At 44.4% G+C, this 27,707-nt stretch overlaps 3 protein-coding genes and 1 non-coding gene across 4 annotated transcripts; 3 read left to right on the top strand and 1 right to left on the bottom strand.

Annotated features, from left to right (window-relative positions):
- Nucleotides 1-554: 554 nt before the first annotated feature.
- Nucleotides 555-5,695, top strand: LOC134492088 (zinc finger protein 397-like). The gene is made up of 3 exons (XM_063296228.1): nucleotides 555-1,230; nucleotides 1,964-2,060; nucleotides 4,083-5,695. Exons 1-3 carry the CDS (start codon nucleotides 613-615, stop codon nucleotides 5,330-5,332), a joined length of 1,965 nt encoding a protein of 654 aa, XP_063152298.1. The 5' UTR covers nucleotides 555-612; the 3' UTR covers nucleotides 5,333-5,695.
- A 5,031-nt stretch (nucleotides 5,696-10,726) lies between these two features.
- LOC134489838 (zinc finger and SCAN domain-containing protein 32-like) lies at nucleotides 10,727-13,346 on the top strand. Its single transcript, XM_063292704.1, has 3 exons — nucleotides 10,727-11,658; nucleotides 12,149-12,233; nucleotides 13,144-13,346. The coding sequence occupies exons 1-3, from the start codon at nucleotides 10,927-10,929 to the stop codon at nucleotides 13,344-13,346; spliced, it is 1,020 nt and encodes a 339-aa protein (XP_063148774.1). The 5' UTR covers nucleotides 10,727-10,926.
- Nucleotides 13,347-16,005: 2,659 nt separating this feature from the next.
- LOC134492135 (zinc finger protein 501-like) lies at nucleotides 16,006-21,807 on the top strand. Its single transcript, XM_063296305.1, has 2 exons — nucleotides 16,006-16,193; nucleotides 19,297-21,807. The coding sequence occupies exons 1-2, from the start codon at nucleotides 16,088-16,090 to the stop codon at nucleotides 20,277-20,279; spliced, it is 1,089 nt and encodes a 362-aa protein (XP_063152375.1). The 5' UTR covers nucleotides 16,006-16,087; the 3' UTR covers nucleotides 20,280-21,807.
- Nucleotides 21,808-24,361: 2,554 nt separating this feature from the next.
- TRNAV-CAC (transfer RNA valine (anticodon CAC)) lies at nucleotides 24,362-24,434 on the bottom strand. Its single transcript has one exon. It is a non-coding gene; the product is annotated as a tRNA-Val (tRNA).
- Nucleotides 24,435-27,707: the final 3,273 nt, after the last annotated feature.

Here is a 27,707-nt window from a genome sequence, read left to right as displayed (position 1 = left end):
GGTTGCACTTCCATCAGTTACGAATTACATTTTGCTTGTGTATTACTGTTGGTGAAACTAATTTGGTTTTATAGTTTTTGTTTTTAGATTTTTTATTGCACTTTTATTATTTTTATAAATAACTCAAGGCGGCGAACATACCTAATGCTCTTTCCTCCTCCTGTTTTCCCCACAACAACAACCCTGTGAGGTGGGCTGGGCTGAGAGAGGGACTGGCCCAGAGTCACCCAGCAAGCTTTTGTCTTGTTTTACTTGGTTAATATTTGGTATGTCAGTATATCAGTTTGAGGATTATGCTCACTGTCCTGGTTGGGCTCTGACGGTTTTCACCAACTTCAGTGTATTAACATCTGGGCCCTTTGAGCTGCGATGAGAAACTGGAAGTGGCGTGTTCAGTCAGTCGCTTTAGCATTCGAAAGAAAACTACTGCCTTTCATAATTGTTTCTTTCAGACTTTGCTAAGTCTCTGATTGGCTGGATAGTCTTAATATTTTCTGCTAAAACTTGTCAATACCTTTGATTGCAGAGGACAATCAGGAGAGAAAGCAGAAAAGGGCTGTGGGTCCAGAATTAGATGAGAGAGAAGAAGGCTGTGCGATCCAGCCTCAGTATATGTCTGCGCCACAAGGATGGGGAGCATCCAGAACAAGAAAAAGGGATCCGTTCATTAGGATGGAGGAGCGCTGGGAAGCCCAGTGGCAGGAGTTCCTGAGGACGCTCCACCCAGGAGGAGGAAACCCCGTGAGGATGGCAGAGGCCTCTCCCTGGGAAGACCCCAAGGCCTTCCTGGCCTCCTTTGAGCAGGTGGCCACAGCCTGCCGCTGGCCCAGGGGAGAGTGGGCGGCCCGCCTCCTGCCGGCCCTGAGCGGAGGAGTGGAAGAGGCCTTCCGAGCCCTGGAAGCCGGAGACCAAGAGGACTATGGGAAGGTCAAGGCGGCCATCTTGCGAGGGGAAGCCCTGAGAACGGAGGCGCAGCGGCAGCATTTTCGGCAGTTCTGTTGCCAGGAGGTGGGGGATCCCCGGAGGATCCACAGCCAACTGCAGGAGCTCTGCCGCCAGTGGCTGAGGCCGGAGAGGCGCACCAAGGAGCAGATCCTGGAGCTGCTGATCCTGGAGCAGTTCCTGGCCAGCCTCCCACCAGAGCTGCGCAGCTGGATCCAAGCCCGAAGGCCGGACACGTGTTCCCAGGTGGTGGCCCTGGTGGAGGATTTTCTGCAGAGCCAGCAAAAGGTATGCTTGTAAATATAAATCTGGAGCTACCTTACCTGGCTTTGTGCGCTGGTCTCCACCGCACCTCTTTTTGGTGATGTTCAGAAGGTCTTCCTGCTGTCCTCAAAAGGATGAAAGCAGCATTGCAACATTGTGCTGTGAGCTCTGCCTGGTTGGGGTATAGATGTGATATTGTGTGACACATGTAGAAAAGTGGTGGGCTTGTGTCAGAACTGATCTTGCACACCCTCAGAAGGATCTGGGAGCTGCTGAGATTTTCTATACAGGTAGTCCTTGCTTAATGATCTCAATTGGGACTGGAATTTTGGTCACTAAGCAATGTGGTTGTTAAGCGAGGCATCACCTGACCAGATTTTACAACCATTTTACTGCGATCGTTAAGCGAATCATGTGGTTGTTAAATGAATCACACTGGTCGTTAAAACAAATCGGTGGTTTCCGTATTGATTTGGCTTGTCAGAAGACGGCTGGGAAGGTTGCAAATTGTGATCGCGTGACTGCGCAACACTGCAATTGGTCATAAATGCGAGGTGGTTCCCAAGTGCCCAGATCGCAATCGTGTGACTGTGGGGGTGATGTGATGGTTGTAACTTCAAGGACAAGTTGTAAGTAACTATTTTTTACCCCATCGTATCTCCAAACTGTCATTAAACGAGTGGTCGTTAAGCGAGGACTACCTGTAGTGTCAGAACCTGTTTCTTTTCTCTGAATGGGTTTTTCCTCACTGTTTCAGGGGCCACCAAAGAAGTACGGTGACATTTCGCCTGTGGATGAAGGATTGTTGGAGGCTGTGAAGAGAGAAGATGTTGAAATGGAGATCAGCGTGCCAGGTAAGAATTCTCTGGCTGTTCTGGCATTTCTGGAGTGTTTGGGCCAAGTAGCTAAAAGCTAGTGCCAAGGCTGCTCTCCTTTAATCCTTCCCATGTGTGGGGCAAAAGATATCCCCCCACACACACTTGTGAGCTGCATTCACTACCAAACCTATGAGATGCCACCACAATACATGTGAGCTACTTAAAGTGCCCTTGTAAGAAAATATTCACAGCAAGCTGAATTCGCCCTGAGTGGCCACAGGGGGAAGAATCAGATAGAGACCAGTGGCCCAGTAAACCATGCTTTATATTCACTGACCATATCTCAGAGATGGTATTGCTAGTATGCTGGCTTAGTAGGAAGGGATAAATAATAATAAGGTCACCCAGATGGGTTGACTACCACACCTATGAGATGCCCCCCTCATACATGTGAACATTCCAACACCATTTTGTAATTTCCACGGTGTCCACCTCTTTCTTTATCTTTGTAATGAAGTGGGCCAACGGTCTATAAGCTGTGGCTCTGCTTTTGTTCAGGGCTGCTCAGCAAGCTGCCAGTGCTTTGCTGGGAGCCCCGTGTGCACCATCACCATTTGCATGCGTAATAAATTTAGGTTGCACCTTCAAAAGTTTTTTGGGGGGGGGTGTATGGCATAGCAGTTTGGTGTTCATGCTGCTTTTTCTTGCTGGGAAATCCTTGTGAGGTCCAGCAGCCAGATGTGTAGACTATTTAGCCATGACAAGTCACGTTGCACCATGAGGAGGCTAGTCTGCATTGCACTGAGTTGGGCTGAGAGAAAGTGACTGGCCCAAGGTCACCCAGCCAGCTTTCACGCCCAAGGCGGGACTAGAACTCTCATACCATGCCTGATTGGCTCTTGGGCTGAGAGGGAGGGACTGGCCCAAGGTCCCCCAGCCAGCTTTCACGCCCAAGGCGGGACTAGAACTCTCATACCATGCCTGATTGGCTCTTGGGCTGAGAGGGAGGGACTGGCCCAAGGTCACCCAGCCAGCTTTCACGCCCAAGGCGGGACTAGAACTCTCATACCATGCCTGATTGGCTCTTGGGCTGAGAGAGAGGGACTGGCCCAAGGTCACCCAGCCAACTTTCATGCCTAAGGTGGGACTAGAACTCACAGCCTCCTGGTTTCCAGCCCAGAACCTTAACCACTAATCCAAACTGGCTCTCATCTTCAAAGTGATTTGGCTGCTTTAAGTGAGCCAGGTTTCACACATGGAAGATAGAATTTTGGGGGGAAAATACAACTTGTTATGCAGGAGATAAAAGCTGAATATTTGGAGCACGTATAAGGCCTCTGATTACCCACACAGCAGTAGTATGATTTTGATTAAACCTTTCTACATTTTCTTCTCACTTGAATAGCATTTTCTGAGATCACTGGAATGAGCTTGGCAAGAGCTGAGGTGAGCAGGGGTCAGCCAATGAAACTGTTTCACCTTACACAGAATTAACCTGTGGAATTCCCCACCACTAGATATGGTAGAATTTAAAATTACTTCCTCTGATAAAAGATGGGTTGACCTGTTCAAATAAAGAGGGAAGTTGTACAGAGAAGGAAAATGAAGCAGATGAAAGTTATAGGACCTTCTAAGAAATGTCGTTCTCAGAAAACATCCAATCCTTATTAGCAATTCATATTTTTATTAGGTAATACAATATATCTACAAACCGACTGTTAGTATGCCCTTTTAAAACTGCCAATCTCTAATAAAGACAGCCAGTTTGGGATAGTGGTGAAGGCCCCAAGCTGTGAGATGGTGAGTTCTAGTCCTGCCTTAGGCACAAAGCCAGCTGGGTGACCGTGGGCCAGTCCCTCTCACTCAGCCCTAGGAAAGAGGCAATGGCAAACCACTTCCAAAAATGTTTCCAAGAAGACTTCAAGGACTTGTTCAGGCAATCAAGATTGAATGGAGGGAGAAATGTGTGAGAAACAAAAGGCTGCTGAAAGGATATTAGGATCATGGCGAACATAAGGAAGTAGCCCAAAGTTAAAATGTCCTTCTCTGTCTCTGCAGATAACAGAAGGGAAAATCCGGTCAAGGTGGAGAGTTTTCAGGTTGGAGAAGAAGAGCCAGAGGAGACAGGCAGGACAGACCCCTTGAGGAGCCCCATGAATCTGCCACTAAAATCTGAACTAGCAGAAGACAGTTGTCAGCTGAAATGGAAGCCACCACGGGGGAATGAGAATACAGCCAACTTGCTTGAAGAGGTTCTTAGTGCAGGTGTTATGGAAAAGACCACTGTGTCCAACCAGGATGAAACCCCCTTGTTCTCCAAATACGGTAGAAGGTACCGTTATAGAGTAGAGGTTGATAAGATACGTTCCCCTGAGGATTATGAAGAATGTCCTCAAAGGACGGAGGGAAGTGGCCAGTCTCCTTTCGCTCTTAATAAGCAGGAAAAAACAGTAACTGAGAAAAAGGAGGAACTACCTGAAAGTAAAATGGGGGATAATACGAACAGAGATCAGAGCAGTCATCCGGAAGAAAAAAATGCTAATTCTCCTGAGCCTGTGAAAACCTTTAGTAATGCAAACTCTCTAAAGAGATTTCAGATAGGTAAAACTGAAGAGAGATGGCATGAATGTTCTCAGTGTGGGAAGGGCTTCAACAAGGCAAAATACTGGAAGCAGCATCAGAAAATTCACACCGGGGAGAAACCATACAAATGTTCTCAGTGTGGAAAGTGTTTCAATCAGTCAGGAAATCTGAAGACTCACCAAAGAATTCACACCGGGGAGAGACCCTACAAATGCTCCCAGTGTGGGAAATGCTTCCGGGAGACAGGAATTCTCAAGAGACACGAAAGAACTCATACTGGGGAGAAACCGTATGAATGTGCTCTCTGTGGGAAGTGCTTCAGTCACACAAATGTTTTGAAGATCCATCAGAGAATTCATACTGGGGAGACACCCTACAAATGCTCTCAGTGTGGAAAAGGTTTCAGTCAGATGGGAAATCTGAAGAAGCATCACAGAATTCATACTGGAGAGAAAATGTATAAATGTTCTCAGTGTGGGAAATGCTTCAGTCTGGCAGGAATTCTGAAGCGGCATCAGAGAATTCATACTGGAGAAAGGCCCTATACATGTTCCCAGTGTGGGAAAGGATTTAACAGGACAGGGACTTTGAAGAAACATCAGCGACTTCACACTGGAGAGAAACCTTACAAATGTTCTCATTGTGAGAAAGACTTCAACCAGATGGGAAATTTGAAGACACACCAGAGAAGTCATACTGGAGAGAGAACCCACCAACGTTCTTAACGTGGACTTCAATTTGACAGGAATTCGGAGACATCAAGGCATTCGTGTTTTGGGGAGACCTTACAGAATTTTTTCATACAGGAAATACGGGGTCATTGTGATGGTTTGAGGAATGATCAGTCAACTCGCAAACACTGTGACGTCCTACAAATGTTTTCACTGTAGGAAATACTGTAGGGAGAAGGTAGGTTTTGTGTGTTACCACAGATATAACTGAATCCTGGTGGGATGAGTCCTCATAATCAAAGGCTACATTTTGTTGAAAAGGAACAGAAGCAAAGATAAGGGAGAAGGGATTGTTCTGTGTTGGAAGTAATTGAAGGAATGAATAAAAACTTTACGAGGTTTGGTACCTGCCATCACCTCCCCAACTAAGAACGGAATTATATATTCCCTGGAAAAGCAGAACGTAGCTGTTTTCATAGAGACCTGAAATAGGATCAAAGTTGGAAAAGGATATATGGTTCTATTTATTTATCTTGATAAATAATATTTAGGCCCCCACCATTAAAAAAAACATGTTCTGTTAAGGGCACCATACTCTCAATAAGGGCTGCAATGATTGGTTGTTACTCGTTTTTTATTTATAATGAATGTAGAGTCCATGCAGGAGGAGGAAGAAGCCAGGAACTCTGAAAGATAATACACACTTAGGGCTAAAGTAATATTTTATCTTTATCATTTCTCTGACTTGTCATATACCCAGTTATTGTACATTACTAGTCAGATATCTAAACCTGAAGGGAAGTGACTAGTAACTGTCTGTTGAATGATCTTGGTTTTATAGATAAATTTTATTGTTACTGTCAAAAGAGCAGCATCTTTATTCCTGAAAACCCACAGGGTTTAGCTGAGCAAAAGGCAGGGAGGGAAATACAGATGTAGATGGTTGATACAGTATAGGTAACCCCAGTAAAACCTGAGGCCTAACTACCTTGAAATTAAAAACTTCCTTGATCATCCCTCAACTCTTGCTGACTTCACAGATGCACCCATGTCATTTTTGTGGCAACAAAGCAAAAGTAAATCAACACTGCCTTCTTCTGGGATGGCTTTTGACTCCCAGTCTTGCCTACAGCTTTGAGATCTCCTGGTGGTGTCCTATCCATGTCCTAACCAGGCCTGATCAACTTTATCACTCAGCTCAAGCAAAGTTGGCCAGATGCTGACACCTGGTGAAAGTACAAGGCATAAAATGGCCAAGACGTCTTCTAGCCCTACCTTGGCTAACCCAATAATCGATTGACATGGGCAGAGTGATCAGAGGAGATAACTAAACAATTCTAGGTCCTTCTGTAACGAAAAGAAGGGTTGCAGTTCTTAAATATTCTCCTATTGCCAAGCATCCCACCAGCCAGAGATGATCTCTGTCCCTCGAAATCTGGGACAGAGGTCTTCTCTAAACATTTGGAAATGGGGGTGAGGTCTAAACAAACCATCCTAGCCTCAAGCAGGTACTCCAAAAATGATCTGCCTTGAATGTTCTCTAGATGATCAAGAAGAAGGGGAGGCCACATACATCAACCTCCACTGAACTGGGCTGTGAGAATGACCTTGGGAGACAGGAGGAAGAGCTGCAGCTTGGACAATAATGGTCTGATAAGAGAGATCTCAGCCCACAGTGGGATATTCATCTATAAGTAACATTTGCATACAATCTGTATCTTTCCATCTAGGGCATTTACTAATCAAAGGTAATATTAGTTTACTCCTGAGCTCTTTATAAAAAGGACAACGGAGAAGCACGTGGTCTGTAGTTTCTATCTCTCCATTGTTACAAGGGCACCGCCTTGCAGCTATTGGGATTTTTTTGTATCTGCCTTCCAAGACTGCAGAAGGGAGTGCATGGCTTCGAGCTAGGGAGAAAGCTTTCCGCTGGCTAGGAATTTCAAGTTGAGAAAGGTAGTATTGACAATATATTTATTATGCTCTGAAGATAGGAAATGAGGGGCCTTCTGTAAGTCCGTTTGTCTCTCTATATCCTTTATCCTTTGCTTCAGGGTCAATTTTGCCTGTTCGTAATCCATCCTAAGAATTGAATCTGTAGAAAATCCTAGCTTTGTGAGGCTAAATTCAATGTCCTCTAACCAAGAGGATTGGAAGTAATCTTGAAAAATGAGTGGTGCTAAACCTTGGGGATAATGCTTGAGTTTTAGCCAAAGGCTCAGGGAGGCTAGACGCACTCTTGCCTCGACTTTTATCATGCCAACTTCCAATAGAAGTTGAGCGTTTGTCACACATTTGGGCATTTGGAGTACTGCTCTAATAAATCTGGACTGCACTCTTTCCAGAGGTGTAATGCTTGAAGTCGGAGCACCAATGCAGGACCCGTAAAGGAGCCGGGCTAATGACTTCGCCTGGAAGAGCTTAAGAGCTGCTGGAATATAGTGCCTGCCTTTGCTTCGGAAAAACTTTAGAACGGCATTGGCTGATTTTTGTCCAGAATCAGCTGCGTGTGTGCGTGCGTGTGTGTGTGTAAAAAAACAAAAAAAAATGGAGAAAAGGCCCATACAAACCTGTCAATTACTGATACAGATTGATTCTACAGCAAATCATAAAGCAACCATCATGGAGGCATTTTGAAAACTGATTACCAGAAGGTGACTTTATACAAAGACATGTGTTGGATCCCAGAAATGACCATTCCACAAAGGCATTATTCACACTGATTCTCTCTGGGATGAATGATCTGCTTGGCCCTATACGTATATGTGTGTGAATATGTATGTATATGTATTAATGCTTTAATGTTTAAATAGTTTAAACCAGTGTTTCTCAACCTTGGCCACTTTAAGATCTGTGGACTTCAACTCCCAGAATTCCCCAGCCAGCACAGGTTTAAACTATTGAAGATAACAAAAAAAAAGAAATCCTATCAATGTTAATTATGATTTAAAATGTCACTGTTCATAAGCGTAAGATTATTTGGCTTTTTCATCCAGAATTAAATATAGCAAAGAACCCCTGCAGGTTTTCTCAACATATTTGTTATATAATAAAGATTTTGGTCTTAGTATTAAGACCTCCACTTAATGTTGTTTGGGCATATTGAAAAGAAAACGAAAAGATAAATTTGACAACGATCAAAATACCAATAGAAAAAGAAAAGAAAAATAAAGAAAAAAGAAAATATTTGGTTTCTGACTATTCGGGAGCTATCTTTGACCGTTGAAATATGCTGCGCTCAGAGGGTTGGACTAGATGACCTCGAAATTCCCTTCCAGCTCTGTGATTGTTGAATTATTATTGACTTGCAGATAAAACTGTCCAAGGAGGAGTTGTGCTCTATGTAAAGTCGGAGCTTGGCAACCCAGTTGGGGGCATCTCAAATCTTGTAAGATTCTGACACTCATCCAAGAGCACCAGATTCTCACGAACAGCTGAACTGCGGTATTTCACCCTACTGCCATCCTTGCCTTCATATGCATCCTCCTCCCATCCCCAAATCTCCACCGCCAATTCTTACTCCAGTTTTAAGACGGGATGTGTAGCATTGAACGGGCAGCCGTTCTCCTGCCTTTTGGTTCGTTTAGGTTTTTAACTAGGTTTTCCTAGCTGGGTTTTATGGTTGCAGGCTGTGATTGTTAGTTGTCTTTTAATTGCGTACGCCGCCCAGACTCGCGTGCAAGTGAGATGGGCGGCCACATGAATTCAATCAATCAGTTAAAAAAAAAAATGGAAAGCGGGCAGGAATTAGTTCTTCATGACGGCCCACAGCCAGACACGTAACCGGACGCCGAAAGGGCATCGATCTCCCGCTGCTCCTCTGCATCTTCGGGGATCCACCCCGCCTTTTACTCGGCGCCGCGGCGGAGGCGCAATTGGCGCGCCGCCCGGGAGGGGGCGATGTGGCGACCGGCCTCCGCTGCGGCTGCGGGCCGGAGGGGGTGCGAGGCGGCGATCGGTGGGAGCTGCTGCAGCCGCCGGGAGGGAGTCCCGTGGGAATCCGGGCCCGCCGCCGCCCCTACCGGGCCGAGGTAAGGGGAGACGGGCGACCACCTGGGCGCTTGCAGTGCGACCTGATCCGGGGCTGGTGCGGCTGGAGCAGGGCGGCCTCCGGCTTGCAATCCTGGGCAGGGAAGGCGCAGAGCCTCATTGCATCTCCGGCCTCCGTCCCGGATCGCCCGCGCGCCCTTCCTCCGGCCCGGTTCCACCCCTAGGCTCATGCACGGCATTGCACGGCGCACTTTGCCCGCGCTTCCCGCCAGCGGTGCGGGCCAGATTCTCGGTGGCTCCTGGACGCGGAGCAGGAAGGGGAAACCTCCATCCTCCTCCTTCGAGGTCCCGTCACTTCCCGGGGGTGGGGGTCCTCGCTGTCCGACCCGCCGCTGAATTCTCGCCAGAGAGTCCTGAATGGAAGCTCGGCAAGGCCAGCCTCATCAGCCCCAGAAGATTCCGTTAGCCATGAAAACAGTTATTCTTCATGGACCTCCTGTGCGTGAATGTTGCGCCGCGTCGAAGCGAGCAGCAGAATGAATGGAGGAGTGTCTGATTTAAGGGCGTTGTATCCTTAAAGTGTGGAGTGCGCGGTGCTCTCTCAGCTGGGTGGTTTGCTTGCAGACGTTTCATTACCCAACTAGGCAACATCATCAGTGCCAGCGAGTGTGGGGTTTCCTGCCTATATACAGTAGCTTGCCCTGCCAGTGTTGGCAGGGTGTCGTTTTCTCCTTGGTAGTGCCTTGACCTCCACAGTTCAACCCTGAGCTGCATATATTCTCTTCTGTTGGTGTCTCTAAAGTGTGAGACACTCTCACCATCATAATAAACCTATGTGAACAAGGAGAGTAAGGCTGGGTTGGTTAGTACTTGGATGAGAGATCTCCGGGGCAGATTTGGAGGTTAGAAAACATCCAAAAACATCAAGAAAAGATTGGACAGCCATTTGTCTGGCACGGTCTGAGGATTCCTGCCCTGGCAGGGGGTTGGACTAGATGACCTCAGAGTTCCTTTCCAGCCCTATGATTATTCAATTATTATTGACTTGCAGATAAAATTGTCCAAGAAGGAGTTCTTGTAAAGCTCCTTGTAAAGGAGTTCTTGTACAAGCTCCTTGTAAAGCTGGAGCTTGGCAACCCCAGCTGGGGGCACCTCAAATCTTACAACTTTTTGGCTCTTGTCATCCAAGCGTGCCAGAGTCTCATGAAATCTCATGCAAGAACTCTGAATTCTCGTGAGTTTGGGGAAACTCGTGAACCCTAAACTGTGCTGTTTATTTAAGCCTGATCTTGTGACTGGATACCATTTGGGATGCCAAGGGTATGCTGGCACCTATTATCTTTCCTCTTTTTGAAAGAAGTATCTTGTTATCTAAGAAATGTTTGTTGCTCAGTGACTTTAATAAAAATGATATTTCTTACCTAAAAAGTTCCTGCAATCAGGAGATGAATCTGGGGGTGGGAAGGACTGTTTTTTTAAGAGTCTACCCATTTTTTTCAGAATGTAGAAAAAAGATTGTGGGGCAGCCAAGGTCTTCTTTCCAACTGTGTGCAATCTCTTCAATGCTAGAGGTTTGTAAGCTATTCTGCTGAAACTGATCTAACCCTGGGAATGCCCTCTCGGCAGAATTCCAGAGCAAAGAATCTGGAGAAACAGCGATGAAAGAGCAACATTTTGCAGGACTGGAAACAGAAGAAGGGTCGGAAGGAGCGGGAAAACCAACCAGCCTGGTTCAGCCTCTGCATATGACGGAGCTGCCAGCATGGGGGGCATCACAAAAAATCAAAGTGGAGCCTTTGGTTGGGACGGAAGAGCACTGGGAAGCCCAGTGGCAGGAGTTTCTGAAAACCATGCAGTCCACTCACAATGGCCGAGGACAAGCACTGATGGTGGAGGCCTCTCCCTGGGAAGACCCCAAGGCCTTCCTGGCCTCCTTTGAGCAGGTGGCCACAGCCTGCCGCTGGCCCAGGGGAGAGTGGGCGGCCCGCCTCCTGCCGGCCCTGAGCGGAGGAGTGGAAGAGGCCTTCCGAGCCCTGGAAGCCGGAGACCAAGAGGACTATGGGAAGGTCAAGGCGGCCATCTTGCGAGGGGAAGCCCTGAGAACGGAGGCGCAGCGGCAGCATTTTCGGCAGTTCTGCTGCCAGGAGGTGGGGGATCCCTGGAGGATCCACAGCCAACTGCAGGAACTTTGTCTCCAGTGGCTGAGGCCGGAGAGGCGCACCAAGGAGCAGATCCTGGAGCTGCTGATCCTGGAGCAGTTCCTGGCCAGCCTCCCACCGGAGCTCCAGAGCTGGATCCGGGCAGGAGGGCCGGACACATGTTCCCAGGCGGTGGCCCTGGTGGAGGAGTTCCTGAGGAGCCATCAAGACCTCAAGCCAGGCAGGTGGCAGGTGATGTGTTCCAGTTATTAATCTATATAAATATTTGTTCCTATTGCCTGAAGATAAGATAGCCCTTAACTTTGCTAACGGCCCATAAACTACAGCTTAAAGCTGTTCTGTTAAAAATATGTGTGTGTGTGTGTGTGTGTCTGTGTGTGTGTATTTGGGCAAAACAATTGTGAACATAAGGCTTTCAATGGGAAGGGAATTCGCAGGGGCGGTGGAATATAGCGGTGGTGAAAATACTGCACCTTTTGAAGCTTCCAGCAGCTACACTTGGTTGAGAATGAAGCACCAACTATGTGCTTTTTTCTAGTTGTGTAGCCTAATGTGGACTAGAACAGCCTTGTCATGTGGCTACTGAGATCTTTCATTCTGTGGCAAAATCAATTCAGGTGAAGAGGACAGGTTGAAGAGGTCCAGAGATGTCTCTTTCCACAGGAGTTACTTTCGCTGTCCGGTCCTCGTGTTCTGAACTGGATCGTTCTCACTCTTTCAGACGCCGTTAAAGGAGGAGCACGTGGATTTCTTGGAGCCAGGCGAAGAGGCTGAGGGAGGGAGCTGTAAAGAGAGCCAACCAAAAGGTGATGTGGAGTTCAAAGCGGCTGGCTTAGAAGTCACTGAGGGTTGAATAAGTTTGTCATTTCTGGCTGACATCTTGAAAAATGGTCAGCTTCCTAAACCTGCATCTGTTTTTGCAGAGGTGGAAATTTTGATTGCTCGCTCCACCAGTTGCATTCCAAAAGAAAAGAGCGTTTGGCCTCTCTGCGTGTCCTGACAGATGCAGACTGTTTTTTGCAAGTTCTAGCATTCTACATCCCACTTGGATCAGAATCTGGTCAGGTTTTCTGTCTTTATTTTCCCTTGACCTATTTCTCCTTGGATAAAGCTTGTGAGATGTGAGCTGGTAGACCAGAGCAGAACTTCATCAAAACAACTGCTAATTATGTGTGGATAGAGGGCTGCCTCATGTCCATCACAAGAAAGGATCAAATTAAATAGTAAGAGAGAATTACTAGTTATGTTCCCTTATGGTGGGGAAGAGGACAAGGCCACAGAGAATTTTTTTTTAATCCATTCAGTTGTGTCCGATTCTCAGAGACTGCCTGAACGAGTCCCTGCAGTTTTCTTGGCAAGGTTTTTCAGAAGTGGTTTGCCCTTGCCTTCTTCCTGGGGCTGAGAGCAAGTGACTGGCCCAAGGTCACCCAGCTGGCTTTGTGCCCAAGGCAGGACAAGAACTCATGGTCTCCTGGTTTCTAGCCTGATGCCTTAACCACTACACCAAACTGGCTCTCTTACAGAGAATTTAAGTTACAAGAAACTGAAGTTTCAGAAGAGGTACATTTTTCCCATTTAATCACTGGTCTCCTTTAGAAAAATTCCCATTTTTCCCAGCTGTGTATGAGAGGTATTTGTCCTCTTTTGCGTCTGTTCACTCTGGACTAAAAGAAAGGGCCAGCAATCCTTCTAAAATCTGTTTTCTATCACTTGCAGGCATTGGGATCCAATCTCCAAAGGAAGCTAATTCATCTCTTTCTTCAGAAGAACAGGGGATGGTCCTAAATAATGAGAGGAAGGTAATTGGCATCCTAGGGAATCCATTTGTATCGTTCCAGCGTGGGAGTATAGGAAATGGCTATGAAATATCTACCTATGGCTCATTCAAGCAGCTGCGTCTTTCTGCTGTATCAGCCTAGAAAAGGATGTGACTGCTGTCATGAGTCACAGATAGGGGCTGTGTTTGCACTCCTATTTCCAAAGCTTTGCCCAGCTGTACAGATAGTCCTCGCTTAACAACCAGTTGTTTGGTGACAGTTTGGACTTACAACTGTGTTGAAAAAAATGATATATGACCAGTCCTCACACTTAAGACTGTCGCAGCGTCCCTGCAGTCACATGATCACAATTTGGGTGCTTGTCAACCGGTTCACATTTATGACCGTCGCAGTGTCCCATGGTCACATGATCACAATTTTCAACTTTCTCGGCCAGCTTCTGGCAAGCAAAATCAATGGGGAACTGCATTATTTGCTTAATGACCATGTGGTTCACTGAATGACCACCCCAAAAGGTCATAAAATTGGGTCAGATTCACTGAATGACTGCTTTGCTTAGCAACTGAAATTCTGGTCTCAATTGTGGTTGTTAAGCGAAGACTATCTGTACTATATAGAAGTATCCAGGAAACATACATTTCTTTATATCAAATATCTCTATCTCACCTTTCAGGATTTCAGTTCTCACAAATCTCAGATAAGGAGTGTAAACTGCAGTAAATAAAAGTATAATAAATAGATAAAAACCAGCAGAGAGAGGAGGTATTTAGGTTTTTAAATGCTTCAAGACTAAGGCATCTTTTAAAAAATATATATATTTTTCATTACATACACAACAAAACAATCTTTAAACTTAAAAAAAACTTTAAAAAATTAGAAAAGAGTCAACCTTAAATAAACTAAAAATACAAACAAGAATAAGGGCGGGAAATCTACCTTCTATTTTATACTTATCGCAGTCACTGGTTTAGTAATAAAAATACTACTGTAATAAGCAATACAAAATATTATTGTAAGCTGTCAGAAAATCTCTGCCTTAGTAACACACATTATTTTATCTTTTGATTAGTAGAAAATCTTGCCTTTTTCAAAACAAAGGGATCACACATTTCCGATAACCATTCCTTGACATCTGGAATAATATCACTTTTCCAATTTCTCATTGTGATTCTTTTAGCCATCCCCCATGATCAGTACAGCCATATTTCCTGATACACCACGTTCTTCGTGGCAGAGGGCAATCTCCAGAGCAGATGAGTCCCCCCTGCTTCTAGTGTGGAGGGAGCCTGGTTAATAAAGGGAAAAATTGAAACAGCCAGAACCTGCAGACAGTGTTAGGAACTAGTTAGAAAAGGCTAGTTGGGCTACATGTATAAAAGCTAGAAAATTTGGGATTCAAATGCATACACTGATTCAGAGGATTTTAAAGATTAATATACAATTGAGACCAGAAGTTTTTCTTTTGAGATTGATGGACAAATAGTTGGGAAAAAGTCACGGAACTTTATTTTTACACATGATAACTGCAGTGAGGTTATTGTATGCACAAAGATGGAAAGATTCGGCACTAGCCACAACGGAGGGATGGTTGGTGAAGATGATGGAACTTGCTGAGATGGCCAAAGTGACTTCTCTGATCAGAGAAAAGACAATATCTGCGTTTATTGCTGACTGGAAACCCCTTATGGACTTTTTGTGTGGAACAGAAAAAAATGAACTTATGATTTATGGCTTTGATGATTAGACAGAATAGATTATAGAAAGAAGAGAGGTATTTTATAACCATAGAGCAAGAAGTAAATTTATTATTGTACTGCTGTAAAGACGATTGGAAGCTACTTTTTTGTATTTTTTCTTTCTTTTCTATTTTTCTTTCCTTTTCCCCCCTTTCTTGTACTTTTAGCTTTCTTTTTGTCTTCTTTCTTCTTTTCTTTTTCTCACTTTATATTGGTTTGTATTAGTTTTTAATCGTCTTTTTTTTTAAAAAGTCTTTAATACAATTATATTAAAAAAGTGAATAGATGAAAGGAACTCTACTTGGGCTAACGAGTTGGGACAATCACCTTTGTCTCTAACTGGTGAAAACTGGTCCTTATCCGCCGATCAAAGAGGAATGTCTGTACAACCTGCAGGTGTAAGGAACCTTCTCAACTCAAATGCCAGATCCCCCCGATCAAAGGTTTCACAGAAACCCTTATCGGAGCATCTCCCATCATTTCCTTCTCTAAGGAATGGACTCCGTGTCGCCAGATGGGAGGGGGTGTGAAGTTGGAGTGTAGAGTGGTTTATTATGGCTATGGAGGACATCAAGGACACGGGGTTGAGATATGCCAGGAATACCAACTGGATGGGATGAGGGGTGACATGGTTTCATGGGAAAGGGGACTAACTAAGAGAATGTAGTTTTTAAGTTAGGTTTGAGCGGGAAATCTTTATTCGCAGCTTGCCTTCTGTACCGTTCATTACACTTCATTAAAACAGTTAAAGGACTCCCAGCCTCCTGACTGTGATTGTGTGAATGCTCGAATGATCAGGTGCTGACATCAAATGGACATGTTTGCAACATAACCTTGCTTAGTAGTTTTTTAATTAGCCACATGTGAATTAAGAGCAGATTAATGTTTCAGTCTTCTGTGATGAAAGAGGTGAAGCAATCTGGGAGAAAGAAGTTCAGACATTCAGAGAGACTCACGAAGTCACTCATCAATGAGGGCTTGAAGGATTTCAATGAGGGTTTCCAAGATTCTGTATCCCGACTCCCCTTTTTCCTCCTGGCATTAGACCCAATTAATAAAACTCCATGTGAATCTTGCTTCCTTGGTTGTGCATTGCAGATAAAGGGCTATCTTTTTCTATTGCAGAGTTGCACAGAACACCCCAAAATGGTTGCGACTTTGCAAATTGTCAAGCGGCACTTCGCCCAGCCGAGCCAAGAGACCTTCGCCTGGCAAGTCCTCCAGGAGGGTGGTGGGAATGCAGATGGTTTGGGTAAGTTTCCTTCCCAGTGCCAGAAAATCTGCTAAGCTTCAGCCGGTCTGATTGGCCGCCTGTAAAGAAAAGAAGAAGTATGGCTACAGATTAGAACTTAGAACCCATCCAGAAGTCCTTCGGGCCTTTCTATTTCCCTAAACATGAGAGTTGGGAGGTTAGTCAATCCTGTGAGGTGTTATTGGTTGAAGGATTATGGATGGGTTTTTTTTCTTGGTTGCCATTCCTTTCTGCTTCCCTGTTTATGTTATGTTTATATTTTTTGTCCTTAACGCTGATTTTTTAAAATGTATTTCCCACCCAGGTTTGCCTTGGTGAGATGGGCAGCCTTATAAATTGAATAAAAGAATCAATAAGGCCCCTTTTTCAAAAGATTGTTCTCCAAAGAAACAAGGCCACTGTTTCACAGAAATGCTGAGGCTAAAAAGCAGTAATGGGATGGTGAAGCAGGGAGGGGTGTGTGTCCCCAAAAGCAAATATGATCTTTTGAACCCACAGTACTCTGCCTTATTCAGATGCACCCGCTGAAGATTCACTTTTTCTTTCTTGCACAATCGCAAGATCTATCTATTTATTTATCAGTTTTGTAGGCCAAAGACTCTGGATGGCTCACAACAACTGAAACCGAGAAAAACAATTAATGACAAGTAAAACAAAAATAAGCACACCTACAATTCCTCCTCTCTACTTCAGGATCGCCCTCCCAGCACACCTTCACACACCTGTACTCCCAGCCTTTCTCAACCTTTTGACCCTGGAGGAACCCTTGAAATATTTTTCAGGCCTCGGAGAACCCCTGCACATTCAGGCTCAAATATAGGCCAGAAGTTACAAAATTATTATATTTGTTTCATGGGTAGGCCTGTATAGATGCATTCACAGTGTCCTTAAACTGAAAATAAAGAATGAAACTTACCTCTTTAATGTGAAGTTGCCTGAATTTGAAATAACTTTTTAAATAAATTGTGACCTCCCATGGAACTCGAGGGTGCCACGGAACCCTGTTTGAGAAACCCTTTGTGCATCCATTCCTTTCCCTTGCTTCCCTCCCAACCTTTTTTGAGCCTGACCAGTTTTCCTCTGAAGTTCTGCTTTGCCTCCTGGTCCATCTCTCCCCACAGCCTTCCCCAGGCCCCCTCATTTCCAAAACAGGGGTGGTACTGTCTCTTCGTTGGCTATTTTTTCCTTTCAGTATAAAGAGGCAGTGACGCCAATCTTCTTTCTCCTTTGCATCTTTGGAGTGTTTCTGGCTTCACTTGAGACTTGGTGGGGCTTGGTTGGGGGGAAAGATGGAAACAGCACTGCACTGTCAGGCCCCAAACCCCATCCCTTTTGTGGTGCCTTGTGAGTTTGCACTCATGTTTGAAAAAGGCAGGGCTGGTGGTACGCTCCTGTTGTCATTTTGGTGAATGCCCGGGATCCTGGAGATACCTTTGCTTTGAAGCACTCCTGGGTGTCCCCTCTTCCAAAATTAAGTAGAGAAATCAGAGGTATCAGGAAGGTCGTTCTGGGACGCAGAGGTAAATGTGTACTTGAAGAGCATATATCCTTTGTGCTGGTCTGACTCAGTGCTGTGGTGTTTCTTTGGGATTCTGAATTATGCAAGAGGAATCCCTGTGTCAGCCCTTCCAGGTAGACCAGACCGGAAACACAACTAGAGGAACTGATTCTACTTTATTGTAAGGCTACATTAGCAGAATCTTGCAAGTCTGAAAGTACAAATCTCCCACCCTCCCTATTTATTTATTTATTTTATTTTATTTTCTATCCCGCCTTTATTATTTTTATAAATAACTGAAGGGGGCCAACATAGCTCACACTCCTTCCTCCTCCTGTTTTCCCCACAACAACAACCCTGTGAGGTGAGGTGGGCTGAGAGAGAGAGAGACTGGCCCAAGGTCGCCCAGCTGGCTTTCATGCCTAAGGCGGGACTAGAACTCTCATACCATGCCTGATTGGCTCTTGGGTGAGAGAGAGACTGGCCCAAAGTCGCCCAGCTGGCTTTCATGCCTAAGGCGGGACTAGAACTCCCATACCACGCCTGATTGGCTCTTGGGCTGAGAAAGAGGGACTGGCCCAAGGTTGCCCAGCTGGCTTTCATGCCTAAGGCGGGACTAGAACTCTCCTACCACACCCGATTGGCTCTTAGGCTGAGAAAGAGGGACTGGCCTAAGGTCACCCAGCCGGCTTTCATGCCTAAGGTGGGACTAGAACTCACAGCCTCCTGGTTTTTAGCCCAGCACCTTGACCACTAGACCGAACTGGCCCTTTATCACTTGAGTGGTCAGGGCGGGTCTTTCCTGAGTTTCTTCCTTAGACCGTCACCCTCTCTCGGACTCCCTTTCCTTTCATCTGATCGTTCCCTAGGCAGCATCTCGTCCCTCTGTCCTTCAAGGTCACCCTCGCACCCTTCAACTTCTAGCAGCTCTTAATTGCTCAGAGGAGTTTTAATTTGCAAAAGGCAGCCCTGAATTCTCTCATTTAAAAAGAGAATCTTTCTAGCCTTTATCGGTCATTAAAATGTGTATTTATTAATTCATACAATGCATGCTAGATGCTATGATTAATGGTATGTAATGAAGAACGTGTAGCCTCTGAACGAAGGGTGGATTGACTGGACCGTGCGAAAAAGCAGACTACAGGTAGTCCTCATTTAGCAACTGCCTCATTTAGTGACCATTCACAGTTATGACAGTGATGAAAAAGTAACTTTACCACCAGTCCTCCCATTTACGACCTTCGCAGGTGTGTAAAGCAAAGGAAAGCTGAAGTCAGATCATACACACAGTTGGAGTTCCACTTAGCAACTTCTTCGCTGAGTTGCCATTCCCAGTTGTGGTCACTAAATGACGACTGCCTGAAATGTATTTGTTTACTCATTTAATTTGGTTTATATGCTACTCCACTGCCTCAAATACTCTTCCAAAGTGCTATGCATTTATGGTTGTTTGGAAGCTTGATGTGGAGGGGTTGGTGCAGATATCCTAGGGTAGGCTGGATTTAATGAACTAATTCACGAGATCAAGTCTGTGAGTGGGCAGCCATAGGAATCTTGAAAAGTGTCAGCAGATCAGGAGGAAAATTATTTTCTTTGTCACTGTAGGTGATGGAAAGAGAAGCCTGGTGAAGGTGGAGGGTATTCAGGATGGAGGAAAGAGATCAGAAGAGACACACGGGGCAGTTCCGCTGTTGAGTTTGGGGAATATGGCACCAGCCGTGGAAATGCCAGTGGGAAGAAGCGAATCCCAAATCCAGCAGGCAGCAGAGAGAGAGAACAGGTGCGCTCGGCATGCTGGGAATTGTATGTCTACCATCATCCAAAGTGCTACAAAGCCCACTTGGGATAAAATGCCGTTGTTCTCCTGTTACGGTAGAAAGTATTGCTACAGATTAGAACTTGGAATGGAGCATTCCGGCGAGGAATACAAAATATGCCCTGTATCAGAGGAAAACCTGCCCTATAATTCATGTTTTAGTAAACCAGAAAAAATCATAACTGCAAACCGAAGCTGTGAATTCTCCGAACGTGGCAAAGGCGGCAGTTTGAGCATATTTCCGGCTAACTGTGCAGAATGGAGGCCTAATGGCGGTCCTGAAAGTGGGAAGAATGTTAGTTACATGCAGCCACTAAAAAGAACTCAAGACCTTAGAACCGAAGAGAGAATCAATAAATGTTCTCAGTGTGGGAAATGCTTTACTCAGAAGGGAGATTTGAAGAATCATCAGCGAATTCATACCGGCGAACAACCGTATGAATGCTCTTACTGCGGGAAATGCTTCAATCAGAAGGGAAATTTAAAGACGCACCAGAGGATTCATACTGGAGAGAAACCCTACAAATGTTTGCAGTGTGGGAAGTGCTTCATCCAGGCGGTCCTTTTGAAGAACCATCAAAGGACTCACACTGGAGAGAGACCATACAAATGTTCTCAGTGTGGGAAAGGTTTCAACCTGGGAGGAGACTTAAAAAAGCATCAGAGAATTCATACGGGAGAGAGACCGTACAAATGTTCCCTGTGTGGGAAAGACTTCAGTCAGATGGGAAATTTGAAGAAGCACCAGACCATTCATGCAGGGGAGAGATGATAAAAATGTTCATAAAATGCATGAATGGGGTAAAGAATACGAGAATAATTTTTAGGCAAAGCATCTGTGCAGCCAGAGAAGTTTAAAAATTTATAAATAATACCAAGAACTTAAAGACTAAATCATTTAAACACTCAAATCATTTAAACACTCATTTAAACACTTCTTTAAATACTCAAAAATGACTCAAATCCAAGCTTCACTTAGATGCTCTTAACCCTAAAGCAGTGTTTGTCAATCTCAACAACTTTAAGATGTCTGAACTTCAACTCCCAGAACTCCCCAGCCAGCAGGCATGTGCATGCTGGCTGGGGAATTCTGGGAGCTGAAGTCCACAAGCCTTCAAGCCACCAAGGTTGAGAAACACTACCCTAAAGTTTGGCAAAAGCTGTAGGTAACCGAGAGTGTCATACTTCCTTTATCTTGACATATCAAAAGAAATACCTTGTTTCGAAAAAGCCCTCAAGATATTCTTGTTTATTTGTCAACCCAGATGGTATACTTGGTTATGAAATGTCCACATTGCTTGTGTCAATTTTAATCCCAGGTTTTCTTGTTTTGTGGGTTTTCATTTCAAGATGGTTAAGTACTTTTTGTATCCCAGGATTAGATCCCAGCATCAATGCATCCTCAGAACCCTCTCTCTTTTCCATGTTATTCACCAAATATAAATTATTAGGGCTGTGTGTCACTTTAGATTCAATTCCCCAAAAAAGGTCTTCAGAAATAATTTGGAAAAGATATTTCAGAGCATGAGGAAGGGCAAACATAATCCCTGTCTGCAGCTTTTTAAAGCGGCTGCAGCTTTTCCCTGGCACAGTGTTCTGCAGCTGCCGCAAGATCCCACAAGAAGACACAGCTGCTTTAAAGAGCTGTAGTCTGAGGCTGAATTTGAACTGCACTTTTCAAAGCCTGTTTTGAAATTCAAAGCATTAGACAGCTCTAATGTTTAAGATAGTTTAAGAAAAAGCTTTATGCTATAAAGCATAGCAGCTTCTACTGTTTCCATTTTTTCAAGAACGACTCTCGGCCTGTCTGCCTCCATTATGATGGATAGAAGTTTGGCAGTATTCTCACATGCCCATTAAAAAGGGGAACACACAGAAGTCATCCTAGGGTATAAAACTGACAATAGCTTCTGTAGAGCCAACTGCTAGATGAAATCACAGAGGCAGGGTGACAAAATTCCTTACAAATGGGACCTTAATTAGAAAAAGAGTATAAAGTAAAGATTTCTTTGCAACAAAACAAGAGTGTTTTTCTTATTTCTGGAAACTTTACTACTCTAATTCTTATTACTATTTTCTGTACTCTGTATCTATCAACCGTACTATGTTCTTCAGTTAAATTCTTGTATCTTTTTCCTACTGCTTTAACTTTTCTTTAATATAAGCTTGTTTGGGGGGTTTCTTAATTAATGGAAGCCCTCCTCAACGCACAGTGCCCCACAAAGACTTGTGTGGCCTCTGGTCAACTGAGTGGAGGGTGGTCGTCATAGAATCCCAGGGTTGGAAAAAGTCTTGAAAGCTTTCTAGTCTACCCCCCACCTCCACCCTCAGGGCAGGAATCCTTGGCTCTCCCACGTTTTCTTGGAAACCTCCAGTGATGGAGGAGGTCCTTGAAGCAGATCTCCTCTGAAAAGCTCTGACAGGTGTCGTAGACCTTCCCTTGGATGGTGAGTACCACCCTGCTTCACCTCCCACCAGGTCCTTCAGCATCCAGGCCTTCAAGGCACCAGCTCCTTGATACAGGCCTTCTACACCTCAGCCAGTCACAATGGACTGCTGAAGGTTGCACAGTTTTGTCTGTACCTGGGCTTTTGTCAAAGTTGCCCATACCTGGACTCTCCAGGGGCTCAGCTGGTGTCTGGGTCTTTGCTGCAGCTGGCATTCCTTAGTGCACTGGGCCCCGTTCCACTACTGCAGATCCATAGCTGCATCAGAAATATGCTCTGCCATTGCCAGGTCCTTCAACTGATGTCTAGCCTTTCTCCTCATCCTCTTTTCCATAGCCACAATTTTCTCTGTGGTCAGGTTGTTTTTGAAGGGCCACTTATCTGAAAGGGGCAAGGGTGGGGCCCTCAAAGGGAACGGGAAGGAGGAGCAAAGATCTTTACATCTGACCTTCCACAGTAGTAAGTGGGTGTTTGGTGACACTCCCATATTGTCAAAAGAAGTAGGTGAGACCAGGACAAATCAAATGAAAGCTATTTCACTTTTGGTTTTAATTTAATTAAAATATCATTAATCAAATAAAGTTAATAGCGATTACTTCTCTTCAATGAGTTGTGGAAACCATTCCCGCAGTCTCTGGTGGCACATCCCTTTGCTTTGATTCTTGATTTACAAAGAAATTCTAACTAAAGTTAGAACTTCTAATTTCTAACTGATAGGATTATCAGATAATTTGGTAGATTTATATCTGATTAAGTGTATGCCTTGTAATTGATAAGAATTGAAGTTCTACTCACAGCATCCCAATACCTGAACGTGGATTTTCTAGTTTATGTAGGGATTTGTTACATATTGATCAAAAAGAATGGTATTTGTTAAATGCCATGATGGAATAAAGTTTTAACTGTTTTGAAAATTAAAAATCACCTTTTGAAAATCAGTTTATAGAACCTGAAAAAGCAATGTGAAATGCACATTTTATAACACTCAAGCTTTATATGAATATGTGAAATGAAATCAGACTTTTCCCCTGGGATCTTACATCTGCCAGTGTCTATAACATTATGTTATATTTTGGGTTTTAAATATAATTCTGTTATTTATACAACATACTCTCATTACATCTGTTGAATTCCATATTGGATTTCTAGAACTGTTCAATATTAAAAACTTCAATACTGCACTTTTACAGTACTGAATTTCGCATTTACAATGCTAAATTTAGAACTGTTAATACTTCAGAATTATAAGAAAGTTAGCCAGATAGTTTTCTGTGATGACAGTTACAAAAGTCTCCAGCATCCCATTCATAAACCCAAAAGCACCAGAAATGATTGAGCTGTCAGATTCAAATCATCCATTTCAGCATATGCAATGTTCACTGGATTTTGAGTTTTGGAGTGCTTTTACTGTATGTACAGGAATTGCCAGGGAAAATACTCTCATTCAAAAAAGAATTCCTAAAATCTAAAAGTGGTCTGAACCTTTTCAGATCTGCCCCTCTGGATGATGTCACTGTATCATTGGAAGGCCTTCTGTTGAGCACCACAAGCCCTGTTTTAAAAATTATGTTGGCTGCATAAATAGAATCATCTGTAGATCTGTAAAATCATCAGATCTCCCTAATAAATAATTTCTGACATATTGTGTCTAAGTTAAATAATGAAAACAGTTTCTTCTGCAGGGTTAAAAGTCCTCTGGGAATCCATTAATCCATTGTCCATAAAGAACCTGATTTACATGTTTTCTATTCTCTGGTCCTTTTTTCCCTAACATTAAAAAAAAACAACCTTTGCCTGTTATGAGGTCCAAGTCTCTTCCGCTTACCATTTTCCCTCCCATAAACGGAACTATTTGTTCATTCAGAAAGCGGCTCTATATCCAAGCAGTGGGAAGAAAACTAAATAAAACTGATAAAATTTGAAAAATAAATAAATAAATAAAAATTAACTATTGCAGACGTGTGGCACAGCCAAACCCCCCTTCATAAAAATACACTTTCCTCTGGAAATCTTTAAACTTCAAAATCGAGGTGTCTTGGAAGCGCTGCTAAATAGCTTTCACTGGGTATTTCCAGAGCTGATTTTTTTGGGGGGGCGGGATCCTCACCCAACCCTAGTACAATATATAGCAGGGTTTCTCAACCTTGGCAACTTTAAGATGTGTGGACTTCAACTCCCAGAAGTGAGTCCAGCATCTAAAAAGTTGCCAAGTTTGAAAAAAACACTGAGGTAGACGTTTTGGGCGGGGGGCGGGGAATCCTTTGCAAAGTTAAAGCACCAAAATACAGTTTAGGCCCGCGCAACAGCCTTATTTGAAATAATCATTCCCCTCTCCCCTTCAGTTTGAAGGGGCAGCATTCCAGATAGGAAAAAAAGGGGAAATAAGGGAAATTTAAAAAAAAAAGGTTGTTTCTGCCCGGTTTCGAACCGGGGACCTTTCGCGTGTGAGGCGAACGTGATAACCACTACACTACAGAAACGCCGGTGTGATTGGTAAGCCCCTTCCGGCCTTCCCATACCTGCGTCTGTACGCTTGCGCAGCCGCAGCTGCGACGGAGATCGGCCTGGGAAATAAATGGCCGGAGCCTCTCCGAGCCTGGTTGCTCTTTTGAAGCGGGCAATCTCTGGCTGTCTTGGGAAGACGCCTCCGGGGAAGGGGTGCTGGGCTGCCATGTGCTGGGGACCCGCTGTGCCCCTCTGCTCCAGCAAAGCGTTGCAAGATGCCAAGGGTGCTGGTTTGCAAGGGTGCGAGAAGGGGGGGGGCGGCCCCTGGATCTGGGGAGACCACCTGGGGTCCATCCAAGAAGAGGGTGCCCATGAAAGGCGGGTTCCCCACGGGGCCACCTTTTGTGTCCTAAGTAAAGCATTCTGCACTGATCTCTCTCTCTCTTTCCTTTTTATAAGAACTTTATTCAACTTCAAGATATATAGTTGAAATGCAATATAAGAAATATAGAGAAACAAGAATGGCAACCTCTTTTAGGCTACTTGCGGGTGATGGGAAAAAAATGAAGCTTTAACGATGGGGTTTAGTGACTGAATGGTCTGCTTTGAAAGAAACAGTATTAATATGGTTTCATTACGGGTAAGCGATTGTATCTCAAATTGTATTTATATCTGAATTGGAGAAACCGGAAGTCATCTTTCGCTTCTTTGCTTTTGTAGTCTCTTCTTTGTTCGTTAGCTATCTTTTCTTGTTTCTGCACTGGTCTCTTGAGTTTAACTCTGTCCCTAGAGAAGGCTAAAGGGAGGCAGAATGGTCCTTGGAAGGCCTGTCCCAAGGAAGAGGGGTGGGTTAATTTTTTGGAGAGACCCAGAGGAGGACAAGAACCAACAGGTGGAAGCTTTGCCGAGGGAGATCCAAGCTCAAAATAAGGAGTGATTTCCTGACTCTGAATGCTGAGAAACGCTGCTCTAGATCAACTTTCCTCAACCAGCTTGCCAAAGGATATGCTGGCTGGGAATACAGGTTTCCCAGTCCTAAAAATCTGGAGGTCACCAGGTTAAGTTTAGGATTGTCCTGCTTCCAGGAAGCAGATTATGGTGATTACATAGCAAACAGTTCATTTTTTAAAACTACTTTACCCTGTAGGGTCTCCCAACTATTACACTGTGTGCACAATTATTAGGCAAGTGAGTATTTTGACCGTATCATCATTTTTATGCATATTTTCCACCTCCAAGGTGTATAAACCTGAATGCTTATTGGATATAAGCATATCAGGTGATGTGTATTTGTGTAATGAGGGAGGGTGTGGCCTAAGGAGATCAACACCCTATATCAAGGTGTGCATAATTATGAGGCGGCAGCTTTTCCTCTGGCAAAATGGACCAAAAAGAGATTTAACTGACTCTGAAAAGTCAAATATTGTAAAAAGTCTTTCAGAGGGAGGCAGCACTCTTGAAATTGCTAAGATACTGGGGTGTAACCACAGAACCATCACCTGACCTAAACCCTATTGAGAACTTGTGGGCCCTTCTCAAATGGGAGATGTACGGTGAAGGAAAACAGTACACCTCTCTGAACGGTGTCTGGGAGGTTGTGGTTGCTGCTGCACAGAAAGCTGATCATCAACAGATCAAGAAACCGACAGACTGCATGAATGGAAGGCTTATGACTGTTATTGCAAAGAAGGGTGGCTATATTGGTCACTGATTTTTTGTTTGAAATGTCAGAAATGTTTATTTGTAAATTTTGAGTTATTATTCTCACTTTAACAGATGAAAATAAACGAGTGAGATGGGGGAATTTTCGTTTTCCGTTTAGTTGCGTAATGATTCTGCACACTAATAGTTGCCCAATAATTGGGCACACATAGATATGCTCCTAAGAAAGCCAAAACCTCACTTTTACTTTCTTAAATATTCAGGTTTGAGGTTTATTAACATTTTGGATTGACTGAGAGCACTGTAGTTGTTCAATAATGAAATTCATCCTCAAAAATACAACTTGCCTAATAATTGTGCACGCAGCGTACTTAAAATTCTCTGGCATTTCACTCAGGAACATTTGCCTTAGTTAAGTGGGGTGGGGGTGACAGCCAGGAGTCATGAAAAGAAAAGACTAGAGAACGGCCAGGAATCATCCACAATCCAGAACGGGACGGCAAGAGGTCCAGCTGAGCTTCCAGGCTGTGGCTGAGAATGGGAAAGACCTCAGAGGTCAAATCCTAAGGCAGTTTTGGATTGAGACAAGCCCCTGCTACGGGGCGTGAAATGGTAAACAGAGGAGGAGATGCCTGATCACTAGGAAATTCAGCGATTGGTAAAGGTACAAATGACCTCAAGAGGAGCTTGACTCCTGGGGACGATGGACACAACTGTGCAGAGTTCTTGGCAATAGGATGGGAGAGATTTACTATTACCTTCTGGAATACATTTAAAAAATTTTTTTGCTCCCTTGTGGTCTCCCATTCTGATCTGTTTAGCTCCCAAATCTAGCGACAATTGGCCAGGTACTGTAGAGTCGAGTCTGTAGAGTCACTTGTTGAGATGGGAGGCTATAGAAATCAAACAAATCTCGTTGAGACACCGCCACAATTCCCCGGGGCGCTGTCAGTGTTGATGGAGTCCTGTTATGTAACACGACCCAAAATTCTTCTGGACTCCCATCAAATAAGCTGCATCAAAATGCTGGTGGCTTCATAACAAGGAGACAGCTGTTTTCCTGGTGGGCTTCATTCAAGAGGCTAAGCAGTGAAGGGTCATCGGTGCCCAGACGCCGATGATAAGATGGTGAAGGAAACCTTTTGCCAGGAAGCACTGCTGGCACAGAGGGCATAAAGCAGATGTTTTGAGGGGGGTTGGAATTCAGCCTAGACCCTTTGCCATCACTGGCTGGCTGGCGTGGTGGTGGTATTGCAGAATGTCAATGTTTTTAGTTTTTCTCTGTATCTTCGCATTTTTGTTTTGTATTGGATTTCTGCTGCATTTGTAAGCTGCTGAGAATCTGCTAGATTGCAATGGAGTAAAGATCTAATGAATAAATAAACTCACCCAAGAAACACCAACAGCTGGAGAGGATCCAATGGTGGTTTTATTTTCCAAAGCTAGGAGGTTACAGTGAGTCACTGGTTTCTTGCACTCAGGAAAGCCAAAAGCAAGACCCTCCAAGGCAGTGTTCCTCAGCCTTGGCCACTATAAGATGTGTGGACTTCAGCTCCCAGAAACCTGTTTTCTGGGATTCCTGGGAGTTGAAGTCCACACATCTTTAAGTGGCCAAGGTTGAGAAACACTGGTTTAAGGTCTTATAC

This window comes from Candoia aspera, chromosome 2, assembly GCF_035149785.1.
Source record: "Candoia aspera isolate rCanAsp1 chromosome 2, rCanAsp1.hap2, whole genome shotgun sequence".
Lineage (NCBI taxonomy): Eukaryota > Metazoa > Chordata > Lepidosauria > Squamata > Boidae > Candoia > Candoia aspera.
This window is presented reverse-complemented; position numbering and strand designations above follow the sequence as displayed.

Bases quoted from the DNA above. Each gene is read 5' to 3' on its own strand.
- LOC134492135 (XM_063296305.1), top strand. From the start codon at position 16,088: ATGGTTGCGACTTTGCAAATTGTCAAGCGGCACTTCGCCCAGCCGAGC. The intron at 16,194-19,296 runs GTAAGTTTCCTT...TTGTCACTGTAG, and splicing joins TGGGAATGCAGATGGTTTGG to GTGATGGAAAGAGAAGCCTG.
- LOC134492088 (XM_063296228.1), top strand. From the start codon at position 613: ATGTCTGCGCCACAAGGATGGGGAGCATCCAGAACAAGAAAAAGGGAT. The intron at 1,231-1,963 runs GTATGCTTGTAA...TCACTGTTTCAG, and splicing joins TTCTGCAGAGCCAGCAAAAG to GGGCCACCAAAGAAGTACGG. The intron at 2,061-4,082 runs GTAAGAATTCTC...CTGTCTCTGCAG, and splicing joins AATGGAGATCAGCGTGCCAG to ATAACAGAAGGGAAAATCCG.
- LOC134489838 (XM_063292704.1), top strand. From the start codon at position 10,927: ATGAAAGAGCAACATTTTGCAGGACTGGAAACAGAAGAAGGGTCGGAA. The intron at 11,659-12,148 runs GTGATGTGTTCC...TCACTCTTTCAG, and splicing joins TCAAGCCAGGCAGGTGGCAG to ACGCCGTTAAAGGAGGAGCA. The intron at 12,234-13,143 runs GTGATGTGGAGT...TATCACTTGCAG, and splicing joins TAAAGAGAGCCAACCAAAAG to GCATTGGGATCCAATCTCCA.